At 40.1% G+C, this 18,185-nt stretch overlaps 1 protein-coding gene across 1 annotated transcript; it reads right to left on the bottom strand.

Annotated features, from left to right (window-relative positions):
- Window positions 1-213: 213 nt before the first annotated feature.
- On the bottom strand, window positions 214-17,067 carry SLC9B2 (solute carrier family 9 member B2). The gene is made up of 12 exons (XM_009640524.2): window positions 17,017-17,067; window positions 14,200-14,302; window positions 12,493-12,676; window positions 10,834-11,004; window positions 7,970-8,112; window positions 7,009-7,136; window positions 5,923-6,098; window positions 5,302-5,408; window positions 4,167-4,316; window positions 1,738-1,846; window positions 1,379-1,515; window positions 214-453 (listed from the first exon to the last, which is right to left on the bottom strand). Exons 2-12 carry the CDS (start codon window positions 14,293-14,295, stop codon window positions 214-216), a joined length of 1,641 nt encoding a protein of 546 aa, XP_009638819.1. The 5' UTR covers window positions 14,296-14,302; window positions 17,017-17,067.
- Between the last annotated feature and the right edge of the window lie 1,118 nt (window positions 17,068-18,185).

Consider the following 18,185-nt stretch of genomic DNA (forward strand, 5'->3'; position numbering starts at 1 on the left):
CTGGCCAGCCTATTCACTGTATGTTCAGCTATTTAATCTCTTAAGGCACCATCAACACATAAAAATATTTTATAAAACTCCACCAGGGCTGCTTTTAAAACAGCAGATATAACGGATGCTTGTTTTGGTTTCCTCCAGAAAGATTACAGACACGCTGTGTTTACTTAACAGGAGTGTAAGAGCTGAAGGACCGTATTCCTGTAGTTGTCTGTCTTACGAAGGTTCACAGGCCTCTGCTTCTTCTCCAACCTCAGCACCCTCCTCATCTTCCTTGCTATTCGTCTGAGCCTTCTGCAAAAGTCTGGGCCCTGCCAAGCCAATAACCAGGGCTCCAATTGGAGCAGTGATCAAGATAGCCAAGAAAGCTACTGTCAGTACATCCATCCCATACTTTTCCAGTTGCTCATCCTGGTGACTTCTTGCTGTATCCAGGGCAAGGGAACCTATTGCAGCCTGCAGGAAAGAAAACATTGCTGAGATGGATCAAGTAACCTTTAGCACTGAAAGAGGGAAAAAAAGGGACTAATCATCAGTCAACATTGAACATAAATTTGACATTTTTAGTACATTCAATCCATTCATTTCTAGGCACTACATAGAAAAGTAAATGTTGTATTACACCTATGAGAACAATTTCACTTGGCTACACTTCAAATTTCCTAAGCTCGTGAATTTGTCTGGGTGGTTCCCTCCCGTGAAGAACATTGCTTAGCTGACATTTTACCCACTTTTTTGGAGAATGTGTGATTAATGAAATGGGCCAGTATACTGCATATTGCAGCTGTTAAAATGCCACATCTTGAGAACGTGACCTGAAAGCAGGCAACTAGCAGCAGCTTCTGAAACTTTAGTTCACAAATCTTGCAATAATCCTTGCCTGTTCTGATTATTAACTTTTGTTTGCACATAATCATGCCATTGAGGTGAAGTCTTGACTTAATGATCACTGAATAAAAGGAGCTGAAATGACCACAAACTCAAAACCCATTCTGAGCCTCTGGTGTGACTGTCCCTGCAGACACTTCATGTGGTATAGGAGGGAAACACTTTCACCTTTGTTTTGAGAGTTCTCAGAATCTGTGGGTAAAGGCATAATAACCTGCAATAGCTGAGAAATAGTTAAACTTCCTATGATATATGTACAATTCACTGTCATTGTTAAGAGTATAACCCAGGATTCAAGCAACGCACCTTCACATAGAACGCTCTCAAGCTTTTCAAGCAGACTCAGGGCAGTTAAGAATATGAACTGTCTGTATACTACACTCTGCTGCTATTGAGCCTGAACCTCTCCCTGTTTACTGCTGTGCTAGTTACAAGGAGCTTTGCTAAAGACAATAGATTTAGCCTGGAATGAAAATGATGTTGGACTGTTTACCTGGACAGTGGCTTTGGGAATCCATGCCAATGAGACAAATACTTTCTCCTTGAAATTAAACCCAGCAAAACACACCATCAGGAACGTTGCTATGATTCGCACGACAAGTGCAATGCCTAATGTAGCAATGCAGAGCCCTGCAACAAAGACAAACACTTCTCAGTACTTTTGTGCACAGGTGCCTGAGGGGAATCAGCCTCCTAAAACTGTAGCTTTACAGTGGGCTTGGTTTCTTTGGGTTTTTGTGGTGTGGTTTGGGGTTTTTTTGAGTCAGCTATAGTCTGCTTTGCTTTGGATTTCTTTATAGAGATTCTCTGGAAGCTAGTAATGAAAGGTGGATAATTAGTGAATGATCTTACCAACAGTTTCAGGCCTAAGAGATGTAACAGATACTTCTGCTCCAATTAACCCAAAAAGAAAAGGTTGAAAGATATTCCATGCAACTGCGACAATTTTTTCAACTTCTCTCTGCAATCAAAAAAAGATAATCTGTAAATTTACAAAAATATGGCCAAGTTGACACAACATTTAATTAATCAAAGGACAAACTGAAAATGTATCATAAAGATTGTCCAGAATTGCTCCTCCTTCTTTGACCTAAAGATTCAAAATCAGTCACGCACCTTTTGAAGGTGAGAATCTGTTTAGCTCTGCTAGTAAATAAATGCTTGCTATCTCAAGAAGAGAAATAAAAATCACTGATATTCAAATAGTAACCAAGCAGTTTGCAGACAAGAGGAGGAAAATAAAGTATAGTTGATTTTCGGTACTTAGGAAGACGTAATTTCAACGGTTTTGCCATGAAGTTTCTGAGCCTTTGGAAACTGCATGCTCAAACATGTTCTTCCATTTGTATCTGAGCAGAGTCAGACCCTCAGAAGTTTCACTCATGGCCTACCTCCACTCGCGTTGCACTCAATCAGAGGCCTGTCTCCCAATGAGCAGGAGCAAAGTTAGACTGAGCAAGTCTGAAATCCCATACTTGCAAAAAGTGTTGAACTTCCCAGTGCGATGTACTGTATAAGGGCAAAGCCATCTTTTCTCCTTGTGTTTACACCTAACAATTTTCCTAAAACAGCTGCTGCCAGGATAAACAGGAATCTTCCACTTATGTGAAGAGGTACACGTAGCATATCTAACAGGACTTCTTTTTTAATTGAGTTCTACAATAGCAAATGAACCTTCAGGATGGTGTGTGTTGAAAATGTAAAAGTGCAGTGCTCTGTCACTTAAAAATCCAGAGCCTAGACATGTCCTGGTCTTGGTGTTCTCTCTGGGACTGATCTGGCAACATCTCTTGCTCTTCAGTCAATGGAATGGTAGATGACTGCAACACAAAAACTTACATAATCTTAAAGAGAATGAGGGGAAAATATACAGACCTCTAAACATTTTTGTTTGCCTCATTTCTTCTGCTATCTCACCCTTTTCTTTTTTGGCAAAAAAAAAAAAAAAAATCCTCTTCCCAGACGTTAGCATTATTTCAGTCTGTTTACTGCCCATTTAACTGTTCCAGCAAGAGATACAGTGTTCCTTGTTCTCTGTGGACAGTATTTGCCAAGTGACTTCCACCAGGGAGGCAGTGGCCTTTGAGAAGCTCAGCACAAAAACCTTGATAATATATTGCATGTACGGTATGCAGACATCTCTGACTGTACCTGAATAAAAGAGAGCTAAGGCATTTGAAATCAACATCCTTAAGGCTAAGAAGCTTCATTCACTGATCAAAAGAATTTAAACTAAGCTTTTATAGACTGCATATACTTTTAAGGACCTTCCTTCTGAAATGGCTTAAAAGCTTTTCAATGGAGAGCTTTATCGGTTGTAATGTCCTTACGTTGTTAAGTCCCAAGATGAGTTTTTCTTCTTTTAAAATTGGACAACAGTGTAATACTTCAAATAGAAACCATGGTTTCTTTTCATTGTTTTAACAAACCTTGAGATCTTATTGAAGTCAGGGTCTAGATGGGGATAATAAAGTGGACTCTGCTATATCTGATCCCCTTTCCTTTCTCCTCTTCTCCCCTTCTCCTACTGCATGTCGCAAGGCTACAGCTGTGGAGAGAAAGATGCTCTCAAAACATTAAGTGTAAATGGTATCAAGCAAAAGAGGCAACGAGAGATGCCAAGGTACAGAAAAGCAGCAGGGCAGCAAAAGTAAGAGGAAGCAGGCTTAGTCGTTAAGAGAAAGTGACTAAAAAGCCGTCTTTTGTATGGTTTTTGTATGGCTTGATATCACCATTCATTGTGGGCACCCTGCTCTCTAATTTATTCAGAATACACTGGCTGGGATTTGGGAAAGATGAGAGAGGATGGTTAACTACTGTTTTCCATTTCACCCCCCCCAAAACCACAGGAAACAAAACCTTGGGGTATTCAGGTCACGTGCACAAATGTATTTTGGACACCAGTTTGTAAATCTTACCATAAAGTGGCTGTGTAAGGTCACAGACGCTCACAGAGATGGGCCATAAAGCTTTGGACTCCTAGTCAAGGCCCTTGACAACTAAATCTCCTTTACAGGGCTTAAGATGTCTAAGAAAAGCTTGTGAGCATTTCTCTGTCAGTATATAAGGCTCTGTATCGATATATACTCACATACATGGTAACTTTCTGTCATGGTAAATGTTAAAGACTTCCAAAATAAACACAAAGGTTTTTTTAATCCATACACCCCCTAAAGCTTCATAAATGCACCATTACCACTCGGGACAGAAATTCAAACTCCTGTCAAGCTGTACATTCAAAGGAGTTTTGATACGATATGCTTCTTTATGTAAACATTCACCTTTTCATCAGACCATCCCACACCTGCAACAAAAGCTAAGACTAATGTGCAGAGCCCTCCTGATCCAGGGAAGCCAAAGTGGATGCTGCCAAAAACAGCAAACATGGACAGCCCAAGTACAAAATATGACCTCTTCCATGCCAGAGATGCCTGCAGTCAAGGAAAGAGACAAACAAAAAAGCAAATTTCTTTTAGAAATGGAGGGAAAAGGTTACTTCTGTTAATTTTGAAAACAGCAATTTGAAAATAACAATTACCATTAGCCATTGTGAAAGCTTCAGCTCTGTGATAACAGGATTTTCTACCTGTACAGTAAAGTACTGGAACAGTTTATCCAAGGAGAGGTGAAATTCTTGCCACTAGATGTTTTCAAGGACAAGTCATACAAATGTTTGACAGGGATAGTCTAGTTTTATTTGATCTCACAGCAGACAGTTATATCTCTGCCATTGTTCCCCATTTCTATTTACGTCTGGCTCCTGTACCACACTTCTTATGTTATTTAATAAGAGGGAAATGTCATCTTGCTGAGGGCAATAGATGCTTTGCAAAATGACTTCAGTAGTCCAGAATGTATCTGTTTTCTTCTACAGTTTTCTGTTCACTTAATTGCCCCTTGACAGTAAATTCATCTACCACTTTATGTAAGTTTAATTTTTATTGAAAGTAACACATTCTAATTAGCATTAATATGCCCAATCACTTAAAGCCTACAAACTGTCACTTTACTTGTTTTTAATCTTAGGCCTACTGGAAATATCTTATAGAAGTAAATGTGTCACACATCAATCTAACTGATGATTATTTTACTGCTTGAAATAGGTATCAGACTCTTTCTCCTTTATGTGTGGACATTTCTACCACCTTCTGTGACAGCAGGATGGTGAGTTGGGTTCCAAACTCTGCATCAGGAAGGACCATGAGATCATACCTTGCTATTGTTGCTGTAAACAATTAATCACCTATAAAACATTCCCTCACTTGATAGGCTTTGCAACCTGGAAGCTGTTAGCACTGTACACAGCTTTCCTCAAAAGCGGCTTCACATGAAGCTTGGAAATCAGTAACTTCAGAATATCATCTCTTAGCAAAGAATATTTGTTTATAAAGAGGGGTTTTTTTACTGGGTTTTTACCTGATCATGGCTTGGGAAATATCGAACAAACATTCCCAGAATCCCCCCAGCTGCTATGCCAACAGCAACCTCCAGCACTCCACGGAGCACATTGTACAGAGTAGAACCTATTAGCAAAAGAAAAACAGGTTCAGTAAGCCACACACGGACCCTTCACACACAAACCACACTGTAGACCTGTAAGGGCAATTCCAGGACAGTGTCTGCTTTAAATTACCTGGAGGTAAAGGGGCTCAGGAGGAACCTCAACCCTGAAACAACTGGTGCAAGCTCATGCCCAGGAAGTGTGCCAGAGAAGCCAGAGAAAGAGCCACTGTGAGAACATTACCATGGAAATTGGAAAGCACTTATGTTGGGCATGCAGGGACCAGACTCAGCAGCTGAGGGAGCAGACAGGGAAAAATGTTCTTTGAAAGCTGATGTGACCCACAACTCAGAGCAGACAATGTTACATCAAGACTTTTGATCATGGGTAATTTCCCTCTCAATATTCAAATCCATACATGAACTTTATAAGGAGATGTCATTAAGTTACAAACCAGTCAGTCATAACAGAGCACACATTCCTCAAAATGTCACTGTTTGTTCTGGATTTCACCACGTACAGATTAATCAACATACCGGAAGAGAAAGCCATCCCAAGGCAAGTGTTGAAGCCTGTAATAGCCAGAATGTCATCGATACTGCCAGCTGCCATTAGCAAAGTTGGGACACCTTTCTCCACCCCATATCCCCCAGCTTGTAAAATCAGCATTGAGGGAACCACCACAGCAGGGGAGACCGCACCTAGAACAAAACTGAAAACACACAGGTTCAGCCTCTCTTCAAAAGAAAGCACTGAACTAAAAAACTTCAAAATGTTCTGACCCCAATTCTTTTAAAGTATAAATAAACAGACCTTTACATAAGGTATTTTCCTCACCTTTCCCTGCTAAGTATAAGCAGGGATGCTTCTATGCAGATTTGCAATCAGCTTTTACTTCCTGTCCAACTCAGTAGTATCAGAAGTAAAGGGCTCCACAGACTAAGACTTGAGTCTACACTGCAGGCCAGTTAAACTCCCTGATATATGCCTTGACTGTCCAATTTAGGAACTTGGTCAAGGCATGCTTATGACTCAGTAGCCCAGTTCCTTCTCGTAAAAATCAGCGTGTGGCAGAGGAGGAGAAGTTCATCCATCTTGCTCCAGCATATGGGTCATACCCATATACCAATACCCCCATTTAGATAGAACTAGATGGGAAAGGTTTCCTCTGCAAGGATATTACTCCAGAATATAACATGCCATATCCTTATTCTTGACTCATGACAGGAAGACTGTTGTGCATCTCTCTACGGCAAAATTCTGAATTCCAACATGAAGATTCTCCAAATTGTGGTATCATTTTCTGTCCCTAAAAGCCCCCTGTGTTGTGGTTAAAGACTCGGGGATTGCACCATCCTTGGTTTTTCTTCTACTGCCCAGATCACAAACACAGAAGAACAATGATGCAAGTACTTCTCCACAGCCTGGAAATGTGACCTTTAATTTAGCCACAGAGCCAGACATGAATGGTAAGCAAACAACCACAGGGGCTAAGCACAACTTCCTAACCAGCATTAAATTGAGGTCTCTGCTTGGCGCAGAGAAATAAGCGCACTTGGATCATATCACTGTAGCATGAAAACAGGCACCTTTGTCATATAGGTGAAAAGAGAGTATGTTACCCCAATATAAATCCCCACTGCCATGGCAAATGCATGAACAAGTAGGCAAGAACAGCAGCTGTGCATGTTTCTGAGATGCATGGTCCGAAAGAAAGCCGTAAACAGACTGCTTTGAGTTTCTTAAGAGCCTGCAATATAAAAGTACATTCAGACATTAGTATCAGTACCTTGGCTTTAGGGAGAGGAGATACATTTGTGATCTGATGTGGTTTATTAAAAGAATCCCCTCTGAGCTGCAGTACAGGATATGACAGCTTTACATGGGCTAAGCCAGAGATAGACTCAAGCATAACTGGATTTGGATATAAAATCTTGCCTTCATTAATTTACGGAACATCACGTTTCATCGTGTGCAGAGAAAGACTTTTTTTGTTCACAGGAGCGTTATAGGCTTTATTGTGATATGAAGCATTGTTTCTGTAGTGCAGCAGGACCCATCTTTGCAATTAATATATTTGCATTAAAACATAATTGATTCCAAAAAAAAGAAAAGAAAAAAAGTAAAAGACATGCAGGTTTGGATTTTTTGGCTGGTTAGGTTTTTTTTTATTGGTGTCAACACAAGCAACATTCTTTTTCAAGGACTGGGGATCCCTTCTGTTACTTGTTTTAGTTTGTCAGGGAGCTGACAGGAAGTGTAAACCTTTCCTGACAGACCACGATGGAGCATGAGTCCTCAAGATGTTCTGCTCACAAAATTCAGGAAATTTCTTTAAGGCGAGGGGAAAAATAGTCATAAAATCAGTTTTCTTCAGGTATTTTTTGGATTGCTTGCCTACTCTACAAATCTAACTGCCAATATTAACATATGACTATACAACAGAAACTATGCTTTCTGCAACACTCTTAATTTGCAGATCCTCTAAGACGGAACAGTTCAATATTTTTAACAGAACCAATTGTTCGATTTTTCTTGAGGGCTGCTGTATACTTTGCCTCCCACAAATGGCTGGCACCATACCTTTGGATCCAGGCCAAGTCCTGCTCGGGTCAAGATAATTGAAAGAGCAATGTTCCTCAGTGCTGCAGACCAGCGGAGGTTTATCTGGACGATGTCACTAATGAATGGGGTATTTCGGATTAGGAAACCAGCAAGTAGCATTCCTTAAATGAAAGCAAATAAGCTCCTGTCAAATGATTTGCTTTTATTACACTAAAAGCTTGCACGGAATTCTTAAAAATAGACACCATGCTATGTATTTATGAGAGACAAAGAAACAATTCATATTCTGAATTATTAGCCATATTGTAATGATAGGGACTGAGGCATGGAAAGAGACATGCTTAAAGCAATGAAAGTGGCCTAAAAACACAACAGGTCACCAGTGAATAAATTTTCAGGATACTGACACATAGTTTTAGTGTGAGTCAACAGAATTCAGCTTTGTTCACCAGGTGCAGGTCATACTTACCAGAAGCAAAGACACCTCTACATCCTTAAAGGTATTTTTCCTGTTAGCTTGTTTTAACGTGAAAAGAGGAAGATTGTCTAATATCACGTATTTATCTCGGAAGTTGGAAATTGTTAAAAATCCTCTTAGGTGTAAGAAATGCGGGAATCACAGGAACCATCATGCTAAGTTCATTGGGAAATATAATCTGAAACAGCTAATCACGGACTTTTCAAATGCTCTGGCAATATGACTTTTGTAAAGAGCGGAAAAAAAAGGGGAAAATTAGGAACTTGCTCTTAACCTCTATTTGAGCTACTTGCAAGATCCAACCTTTTGCAAATATTAGCAAAACTGTCTAATCAGAGACTTTCTGCAAAGCTATTGGAACTGTAGTTCTGGAAGGGTACAGAAAAGTACAGGAAAGGGTAAGTCTACAGATCTGCAGATTCACTGTAGGTCCTGATGATTCAAAGATACATTTTTGTGGCATAATTTTATATTAGCCACATTAAGAAACAGGAAACCAAAAAAAGACAAAAAGTAAACAAACGCTGTGTTTAGGTTGGTCCCAACTTAGTGTGAGCCTTGGCTGTGGACTTGATTTGCCCTGGAATGTACTAAACTTTTGGTCATTGTTCTTCCCACCACCTCCCACAAAAAAAACAGTGGCATAATTAATCTGCAGTACCTCATGACAATTATATCAGGCTAGCATAATGATCACATGCTCTTTTGCAATGTTTGCTTGAGGTCCAAGTCACCAGAGCTACTCCAGTCTAGAAATCTACTTAAAGCAAAAAACTACACCTCAAGGGATATCTTCACTGTTCTGCTCCATGTTGCCTGCTGCAGAACCCTCTCTGCAGTGTATACCTAAAATATACTATGTGACTTTTCCTGTAGTAATTTCACTCCTTTTTCCTTCAGACAGAGGCTCACTATAAGTTGCTTAAGTGCTCAGCCTCAACTGCACTTAGCACAAATGAATTAAAGGCACGTAAGAGTACAAGATTTGTAATTTTAGTGCAAAACAATATTCAAAGTTATTGTCTTTCCCTTCTTCTGACTCATAGATTTCTTCAATTTTCCTCAAAGACGGGGGATCTGAACAATGAACTCTGCCCTAAGCAACTCTACAGACACGTGCTGTCATGCTTAAGTTTCTGTTGTTTGGTATTACCTGTCTGACAAGCAGTGTCATGCTCAACTCACAACTTTTAGATACTGATGTAATTAAAAAAAGCAGAATCCATATGGTCAGAAACGTCTTTTTTTTTTTTTTTTTTTTTTTTTTTTTTTTTTTTTTGTTAAGGGGGATGTTTACTTAGAAAGGGCAGACTCCCCATGTGTTACATTCTGTGTTCATATTATTGCAGGTATGCATGCTATATGCAAAACTTCCCTCCCTCTCATTTGAATTTTTTCTCGCTGATGAAACTAAGCAGTGCAAGAATGCGCATGCTGCCTGGACAGAGCTGCACATGAAGCTATCCAACCCTTCTGTAGGTAGTGCTACTGTGTGAGGCACAACACCAGCTATGCAGGTTACAAAATCACATCCGTGCCTTACAGGCAGATATTTATAGCCCACTCTGCCATGAAGTTTTACTGCCTGTCAACGGCTTTACTTATTTAGGCACTAAGCATAGTAAGGGGGTAGTGTATGGCTGGTAAGGGAACCTGGAGGTTCATTTTTCAGCTTTGTTGACATCACAATATTGCACTGATCTAACCAAAACTTCCTGTAGGAAAGATGCCTGGAAAAAGGTTCTGATAATGTCAAAAATTAACGTCACTTTCATCTCCCATTTCTACTCTGTATCTTTATGTAAAATAACATTGCTTTTCATAACAACATCTTATTTTATGATTGATTCAAAATAACTCTCTTCAGAAGAATTATTCCTCGTGGTGAATTTATTTTCTCAGGTTTCCGTTATCTTGAGATAAAGGAAGGAGAAGAAAGAAATTGCTTTGGATTACCAGTAGTAGGGAATTCCTGTAGTGTTTTCTTCGGAAAACATTTTCATTGTGCGAAATACATGTGAAACAGCTTAGCAATAATTTCCTTATGAATTAATTATTCTACTGTACAGGTTAAGACTCCTGTTTAGTGACATTAAACCCAAGTTTTAAGTAACTGTGAGAGAGGGGACTGAAGTACAATAACCTTTGAATCTGTAGGCATACAGTCCTCTGGCCCCCAAAGAGGAGAGCCTCAGTAACATACAGGCTATTTCACTTGAGCCAAATTGGGGAATTTTGCACCTTCTCGGAGAGGACCAGATAAAAGGCTCTTGGAAAAGCTGTAGTTTTTGAGCATGACACAGTTTGTTTGCTCCCAATCCATACATATCTAGCATGCAGATATTACTTGACAGTTTAAACACCACAAATACGCAGGAAGAAAAGAAGGAAAAAGATGTCTTACCGAGAAGAGCAGGGAGAGGGGGTAGTGTTCGTATTTTAATGAGTCCAAAAATTTTACCTCCAATGACAGCAAAAAAATAAAGAAACAGAATTCCAAACAGGTTTCCACCTGGGAGACACTCAGTCCCAGTGATGGACCAAACCACAGCCCAAACCAGGACCACAATTGCAACTGGAACAAAAAAAGATATATTCATGTTTAATCATCTCTCAGGGACAACTTTCTTTGCTATTAGATCACATTTGGTTTTCTACTAAGGAAAAAGGTACCGTGCCTTTCAGAAATAAAATCACTTACCTTAAAAATTAGTTTAATCACAAAAACGTGTCTAATTTTTTATGCTCCCTAACTGGTGTTCTGATTTTACAGATGCTAAGATGCTTTAAAAAATGGTAACAGGAACATCATTAGGGTCCAAAAAGCACTGCTCGAGCCTTGAGCCACTGTGGAAAGCACTTAACAGGCCCCAAACTTAAAGCAGACTTTCACTGCCTTATCTTGCATTTGCTTATCATCCTTCAGCTACTTCAGAACTGCAGTAAGAACCTGCTGCTGTACAGCCTGGCATAGTTTTGAGCTAATGACTGCAGCTCCAGTCTAATTTTTAAAAGAATTTAAGTATCATTTTTTTGGCTGGATGTGCTTGTGCAATACATTTCTATCCCTGGGGAAAAAATGTGAAGGAGGTCATGTCTTTGGATAGCCTGAAGTAGTACAGATACCTCCCTTGATACAGCAATCAAAAAGTGATAATACACAGGAAAAAAAAAAAAGTCCTGAAAAATATTATGAGAACATTAAGTGAAAATATTGTAAAATATGTGAAAATATTGTGCTCCTTCCAGGTTCCCAAATCTGTCCCTACAATTATTTAGAAAAACAGGCATGCATAGATATAAAAGCAGAAGTCTGAAGGAGAGGAAAAATTATGTTAAAAAATCCCCATTCTCATAATCATAAGAAAATGTATTGCATTTTCAAATTGGATTATTCTTAATCTTATTTGAGGTTGATGGGTGGGAAAGGGAAGACCAGTAGGTTTCCAAACACAAAAGCATAAGTATCCCAAGTGAGAGAGAATGGAGGCTGTGGAAGCAGTCAAAGCCACAGCAAGTACCTTTTGTTAGGAAAACTCTAAAATAACTGGTTAGCCAGGCATTCTTGTCTGTGAGCCTTCAGTGCAGGGCAAATCTTAAACAGAACGGGTCACTTTGCCTTGTAGTTAGGATTCTTGGCTTTGCAATCCTGGGGTATTAAGAAAAAGTCTCGTATTTGTTGCCTTAATTCAACAAAAAGCCATCCAGTGTGGCAAAAAATGCCACTGCGTTTATAATAATCTTAATGCTCTCGCACCAAAACACACTATCAAGATAAGAATTAGGAGGTCTTTCTTCTGATGAAAACAATTTGCAATGCAAAAACATGCCTACCGTGTTAAACACAGAAGAGAGGATGGAGGAACAAAAACTATACTTTCAAATCTTTGTTTCACCTATTTATTTTTTTTCCTGCTAAAACATTGAAAAAAAAGCATGATGTGTAAAACATAATTATTTCCCTCCATTATTTTCATGGACAATAGATAGATGTCACATCCAGAGAAACAAGTACTTCATTTGTCATTTCTCAGTTTAATTAAACTCTGTCTTTCTTACATACCATTTGTCACTGTTCGGGCCAGTAAACCCTGAGGAGGACACATAAATATTCGCCTCCAAGTTCTTGCCGGCACTGAAGACCCCGCGGTTGGTTCTGGAGGTTGCTGAGCAGAATGATTCAAGAGAGCAGTTTCTTCTGTTTGTATATTCCCATCAGTACCTTTGGCATCTACTGTTGGTCCTTCCTGAATGAGAACAATGAGACTCTCAGAAGTAGAACTGCATACATTCAAAATAGCACATTAACTACACAATTGCTGTAGGAATGGTCCAGCTTTGTAGTATATTTGGGATTTTTGGTCATGTGTTTGTGCATGGCACAAAGAATTGCGTATGAGAGACTGCAGGACATTTGCCTTCTTATCTGCAGCTGACAGGACTCCTGTCCCAATACAAATAGCACCTGATCAGCAACAACATCAGCATCTTGGATGAAGAAACAATATTACAGGCCAGGTACAGCTTGTTTTGTATATGAGCTAAATATTGATCAATATTTTTTTACAGTTCTATAGGGTTCTGCTTCCTGACTGGATTCCACAATACAGTTAACGATTAGCATCATTCCAGTGAAACAGTATCTTTAATATGACTCCTAAATAACTTCTATTGCAAAGCCTTGAACCACAGTAATAACCTACTCATGATTAGACAAAGATGAAAGAAACAGAACAGCTGGCCATTACTCACATGATCCATTGCTGGAAGGCTCAAGCTGGTAAGTCAAGGTAGAGATGGAGAAATACTACCCTGGGAGTTATTTCCTTGAAGAATGGTTCCTTGAAGCTGCTCTCTTATATGGATTCATCTACTTATCCATATTCATAGCCAAAGCACTTTTTGACCATTTTTGGATATGTGTCATTTTAGGGTCCTTATTTTTGAGAAGTTAATCATCTACCTTCCCTTATGATTATTCACCTTCATGTCAGCTCATTGTCATAGCACGGACATGGAATTCTTGCCTATACTGTGGTTTGGCCCTCCTCCAGTAATAGTTCCACATTTCCCATTATTTTTCTGTCTCATCTCTCTCTCCTTTTATATATATATAGATATATAAATATATCTGCTTTACTCAGAGTCACAGCTGGAACACAAATCTTGTGAGCTTTCAGCACGGAGTTTCTTGGTTAGCTACCCTGTGATTCTGTGATCACCAGCTACCCATGTGTATAAAGATACGCCATATGGTACTTATCTTTACAGTCAATATTATATGATTACACTAAAGTGCCTTTTATATTAGGAATTTAATTCTTGCATTTACTGCAAGTCTTTTTTAAAGCCATGGAAGTCAACACTAGAACCACTCAGATGGAAGTTTAAAACTGTGGGGGGTTTATTTTTGTTAAATAAAAAAAGGGAAGAAGCGCATGAACAGCTTTCAGCAAGTTGGTGGATAGGCACAATTTGAAAGCAAAGAAGCAATCTTAAGTCCATTTCACTCTCTTCCAAAGCTGATTGTAAAACTTACGCGGATGCCTTTTCCACTTCAAGCTGAAATTGCAACCACTGATTTCCAGCAATCCAACACACCACAGGCTTTTAAAAACTGAACATCTGTTAATTGTAAGAAATTCCCACTGAGAAGATTTCTCTTTGTATTCCCTTCAGATGCAGGGATTTTCACAGATGTAGGAAGAAAATGGAAAGGAAAAAGAGGTTTCTTCTGATTAAGACTGTACTTGAGATCCTAATTAATTACCTCGCTTTTCTCATGCATGGGAATCATGCCATTTCTCTCACATACTGATGGCTCAGAATCTTCATTGTCATTTACAATATCCTCTTTTACCATCATTGCAAACCTAAAGAAAGCAACAAAGGTAGAAAAGTTAGAGAGAAGCAAATAATATTATTTTTCTGATACAAGACTTCTCAGTGATGTTGTTTCCTTCCCCATAGATCAGGTGAAAAAACTCTCACAGGCCAATTTGGAAGTAAATTTTTGCCTTTGTGTGCTGTATAAAAGGCAGAAACTAAGAGAAGAACGGTATTAAGCTTACAAAGTCAAGCACTGAAAAAAAATTAAATTAAAACTTCTAAGTTTTAGTGATCTGTGCTAACCTGTTATTTCCTCCTTAAAAGTATGGCTGTTATATATATATATATATGTATCTATTTGTGCCTCCTATCAGCACAAGATAAAGGTTATTTGCTGTCAACACCACTTAACCAGGATCATTAATTCTGAAAGTGTCACAGGGCCTGTGTGCATGGCAGTGCAGGCGAGCATTTCATAAAGCTGAGAACAACACCTATAGTTTCTAAAGCATACACACAAGGAGACACATTTTCCTGAACTTAAGCCTGACCAGATCCAGCTTGATTTTCAGGAGAATTTTCAAGAACATAGTTCTGTTAGACATCACTATTCACAAATGCATTGACTGAATACCTAAGAAACAGAAGATGCCTGTTTGAATGAAGATCAGGATTATGCACAACTTGCACTCTATATTCAGGTGAATTATATTTATCATATTCATGATAAAACATGGCTCTTTTTTACTGCTTATGTCCCATGGAGATATTTCTCAGAGTGGGAAATAAGGTCCAAGTTGCTTGTGGATAACTCTTGTTGTATTTACTCAGTCTAACTGGTCCACTTCCTGTCCCATAGATGGTAACAAGAGATATGGAAGTGTACTGTTGTGTATATCAGAAAATTTTTGTGCAAATATTTACTGTAGTTTCACAAGCCTGAGCCAGCAAGAGTCGCACGCACATATCCGAAGACAAGGCTTGCCCATATTCTCTGTTACAGCAGAGGTGTGCATATATGCTCCACCAAATACATTTCAGTGGTAACAGCATTTCCCTGAAGTCTTTTACCTTGCTCTGGCCATATAAAACACCACTCAAGCTGAACCAGAACTTTTGAGCCAAGAAATTCCTTCCTTGCTAAATTGCTGGAAGAAACTCAGAGAGCTGATTCAAGCCTTCAGTTTATAATGAGATGTGTTTGATACTTGGGAATGATCGGTGCAACAAACAAAGACAGGGGCTATTGTAACACCCGAGGGGTTTTGTTTAATCTGTTCTGATATGAAACTGTCTTGTGACATGGCCAAGGCATAGAGGAAGAATACAGAGCCAGAGACAAACACTTTCAATCTGTTCTATGGCAACAGTTTTGCTTTCTTTCCTTTTTAAATGTAAAGCGTTCATTTACTCCCATTCCAGTACTTTTCTATCTTTAATTACTACTTGTGGAACCAAATAGTTGTGGTCTCAAAGTTTTTTTTAATGAAAGAAGTGGTATCTTGGGGTTTTTTCCACAGGTTTGTTCTTCCTTTCATTGGGGCTGGGAATCCACAAACACCAGTCTACTAACTAGAATAGAAAGTATCAGCAGCCTACCTGTGCCTCCCTCCTTCCCTTCACTAGCCCCTTCCCCAGGGTATACGTACTTAATTTTGTAATTCTGAAAGGGGTGCATGTCAGAAGGGACAGAAAGATGTTGCTCTCCCTCCAGCTTTGCATGGACAACATCCCAGTTCTTGGGGTGATGGAGTTGTTAACACGAAATATGCTAATGCTTCTGAGAAACCCAGGTCCTCCTCACAACAGCTTCAGCTCCTGAGTGCCTTGTTCACAGTAGCATAGAGGAAAGAAAAGGCTGAGTAAGCAAGGAGAAGTACTGCTTCAAGGTGTGAAGGAGGAGTCTGACAGTGGATGTGCTGTCCTTGTCTGTTTTGTGACAGGTCTTCGTGCTGGCAGGTTCCTGATAATGCTACTTTCAAGCAACAGCTGGTTGGATTAATGAGACTAAAATGAGTAAGTAGTTAGTTTACTCACACTAGTGTGGGGGTATTTTGGGGTTTTGGTTGGTTGGGTGGGTTTGGGAGGGTTTTTGATGGGGGTTTTTTTTGTTTGGTTGGGGTTTTTTTCTTTTTTTTTTTTTGTGAGTTTGCTCTGTTTTTTAAACTTCCTCCCCTATACAAACAAAATAAATGATTGAGAAATCATGGAACAAAATTCATACCACAGGGTTAAGGCCCGTACCACGGAAAACAGCCAGTAACAGACTTCAGTACGTCCCTGCCAGACATACTTCCCCTATTTTGAAGCGAGAAAGGTTTTTATTATATGTTTTTATCAGATCCTCTCATTTTACTTGATTTTAAATGGTAGGGAGGAAGAAAGAGAGGGAGAGCTGAAGAGAAGAGGTGGCGTGACGGGCAGCATGTGCATGCCTGTATTATTAGCTCTACCGCCCTGGCAACTGTCAACGTCCTGCTTTGCTCACACAGAGTACAGAAAGGAATACAAATAAAATACCACAACTGCTGCCAGAGCAAGTAACATTCAGAATAAAAACCAACAACAACAAAAAGACAACCCAAACCACTCATCCTCTACAAAAAGACGTAAGTAAACCCTGATGTAACCTCCTTCCGCGCCTCCCCCAGCAGCTTCCTGCCGGCAAAGCCAGCTAACGGTCCCCCATGTTACCTCTCCTGCCGCCTCCAGCTGCGGGGGACAGAGGTACAAGGAGAATGAAGGACAGAACACTTACCTGGGTAACGGCAGGGATCAGAGAGAAGGAACCTCGCAGGGCTAGTCCCTCAGCAGGGCGATGTGGAGGTAGAAACCCACGCCCTGCAAGAAGCAACAGCTCTGAGCCAGCTCTGGCTCCTCCTCCCCTGCTGTCGCTGCCAGTACCACACTCCCGCCTCTGAAGCCACAGCTTCACTAGACCAGCAGCAAAAACCTCAGTCTGGAACTTGAGAAGACCCAAAGGGCTTCCCAGATACCTTCCTTTCCCTTGGCACCAGGAATAGGTCACTGCTGGGCAGGCAGCAGGAGGACAGGGGCAAGGGGTGGCTATATCCGAGCTGGCAAACAGGTCAGGTTGTTTTGAGCCATGGACATGCCCTGAGCCCAGGGCACCGAGGAGGACAAGACATGAGAAGGAAGCAGAGTTGTGTGCCTCTTGCATAGCCAGCCCTCTGCTTCCCAGGTTATTTCATGGTAACTTGTACACATCAAAACGGTTGCTGGCTATGCTGCCTTTCCGTGGTGGCAGGAAGGGACAGGGGAAGCTACGCACAATCCTCTTACTCAGCCCAGAGCACTGCAGTTGGGGCTTAGGTGCGAAGAAAGGGTACAGATCTCTAGCTGATTCTGCTCTGGATGCGTGCAGAAGAATTGCATTGGGGCAGGCAGGAGAATAAAAAAAAAAAAAAAAAAAAAATTTGTTCATTTCATTTGTGGTGTTTTCACTGAGACATTTCTACTTCTTAAAGAAGAATCAAGCACATCCACCTCATCTGTAAGTGCACATCAAGGAATGAGACAGACCCTCCTCTCTCAACCTCATTTTGCAAGCTACACTGGGTGCACGTGAAAGCAGATCCAGTTGCCACATGTTGCTACTTTGCATTACAGAGAATTAAGCTGACTACAAATCCGAGGGAAAAAAGCACTGTTTTTTGATCAGATTAAATTCTCCAGAAGGACTAAGAAACAGAATTACCCTGTTCCATAAAAGCAGACCAGGGAATTAAGAGGTCACAAAAGCATTAAGAAACATTCTCCTTTAATAATTCCATCAGACTTGCTGGAAAAGCCCTAGGCATTATAACACATTGCAGAGCTGTAGCTGTTAACACATCCATGAAAAGCATTGCTAATAAGGCAAGAGACAGGAATCTCCTCTGTTTTTCTTGTTTGGTTGGTTTGGGT

Source organism: Egretta garzetta, unplaced genomic scaffold (assembly GCF_000687185.1).
Source record: "Egretta garzetta isolate BGI_Z169 unplaced genomic scaffold, ASM68718v1 scaffold546, whole genome shotgun sequence".
NCBI classification, from domain to species: domain Eukaryota; kingdom Metazoa; phylum Chordata; class Aves; order Pelecaniformes; family Ardeidae; genus Egretta; species Egretta garzetta.

Bases quoted from the DNA above. Each gene is read 5' to 3' on its own strand.
- SLC9B2 (XM_009640524.2), bottom strand. From the start codon at position 14,295: ATGATGGTAAAAGAGGATATTGTAAATGACAATGAAGATTCTGAGCCA. The intron at 7,137-7,969 runs GTATGGTGCCAG...TTTATATTGCAG, and splicing joins GACTTGGCCTGGATCCAAAG to GCTCTTAAGAAACTCAAAGC. The intron at 5,409-5,922 runs GTATGTTGATTA...TTTTGCTAATAG, and splicing joins TGGGATGGCTTTCTCTTCCG to GTTCTACTCTGTACAATGTG.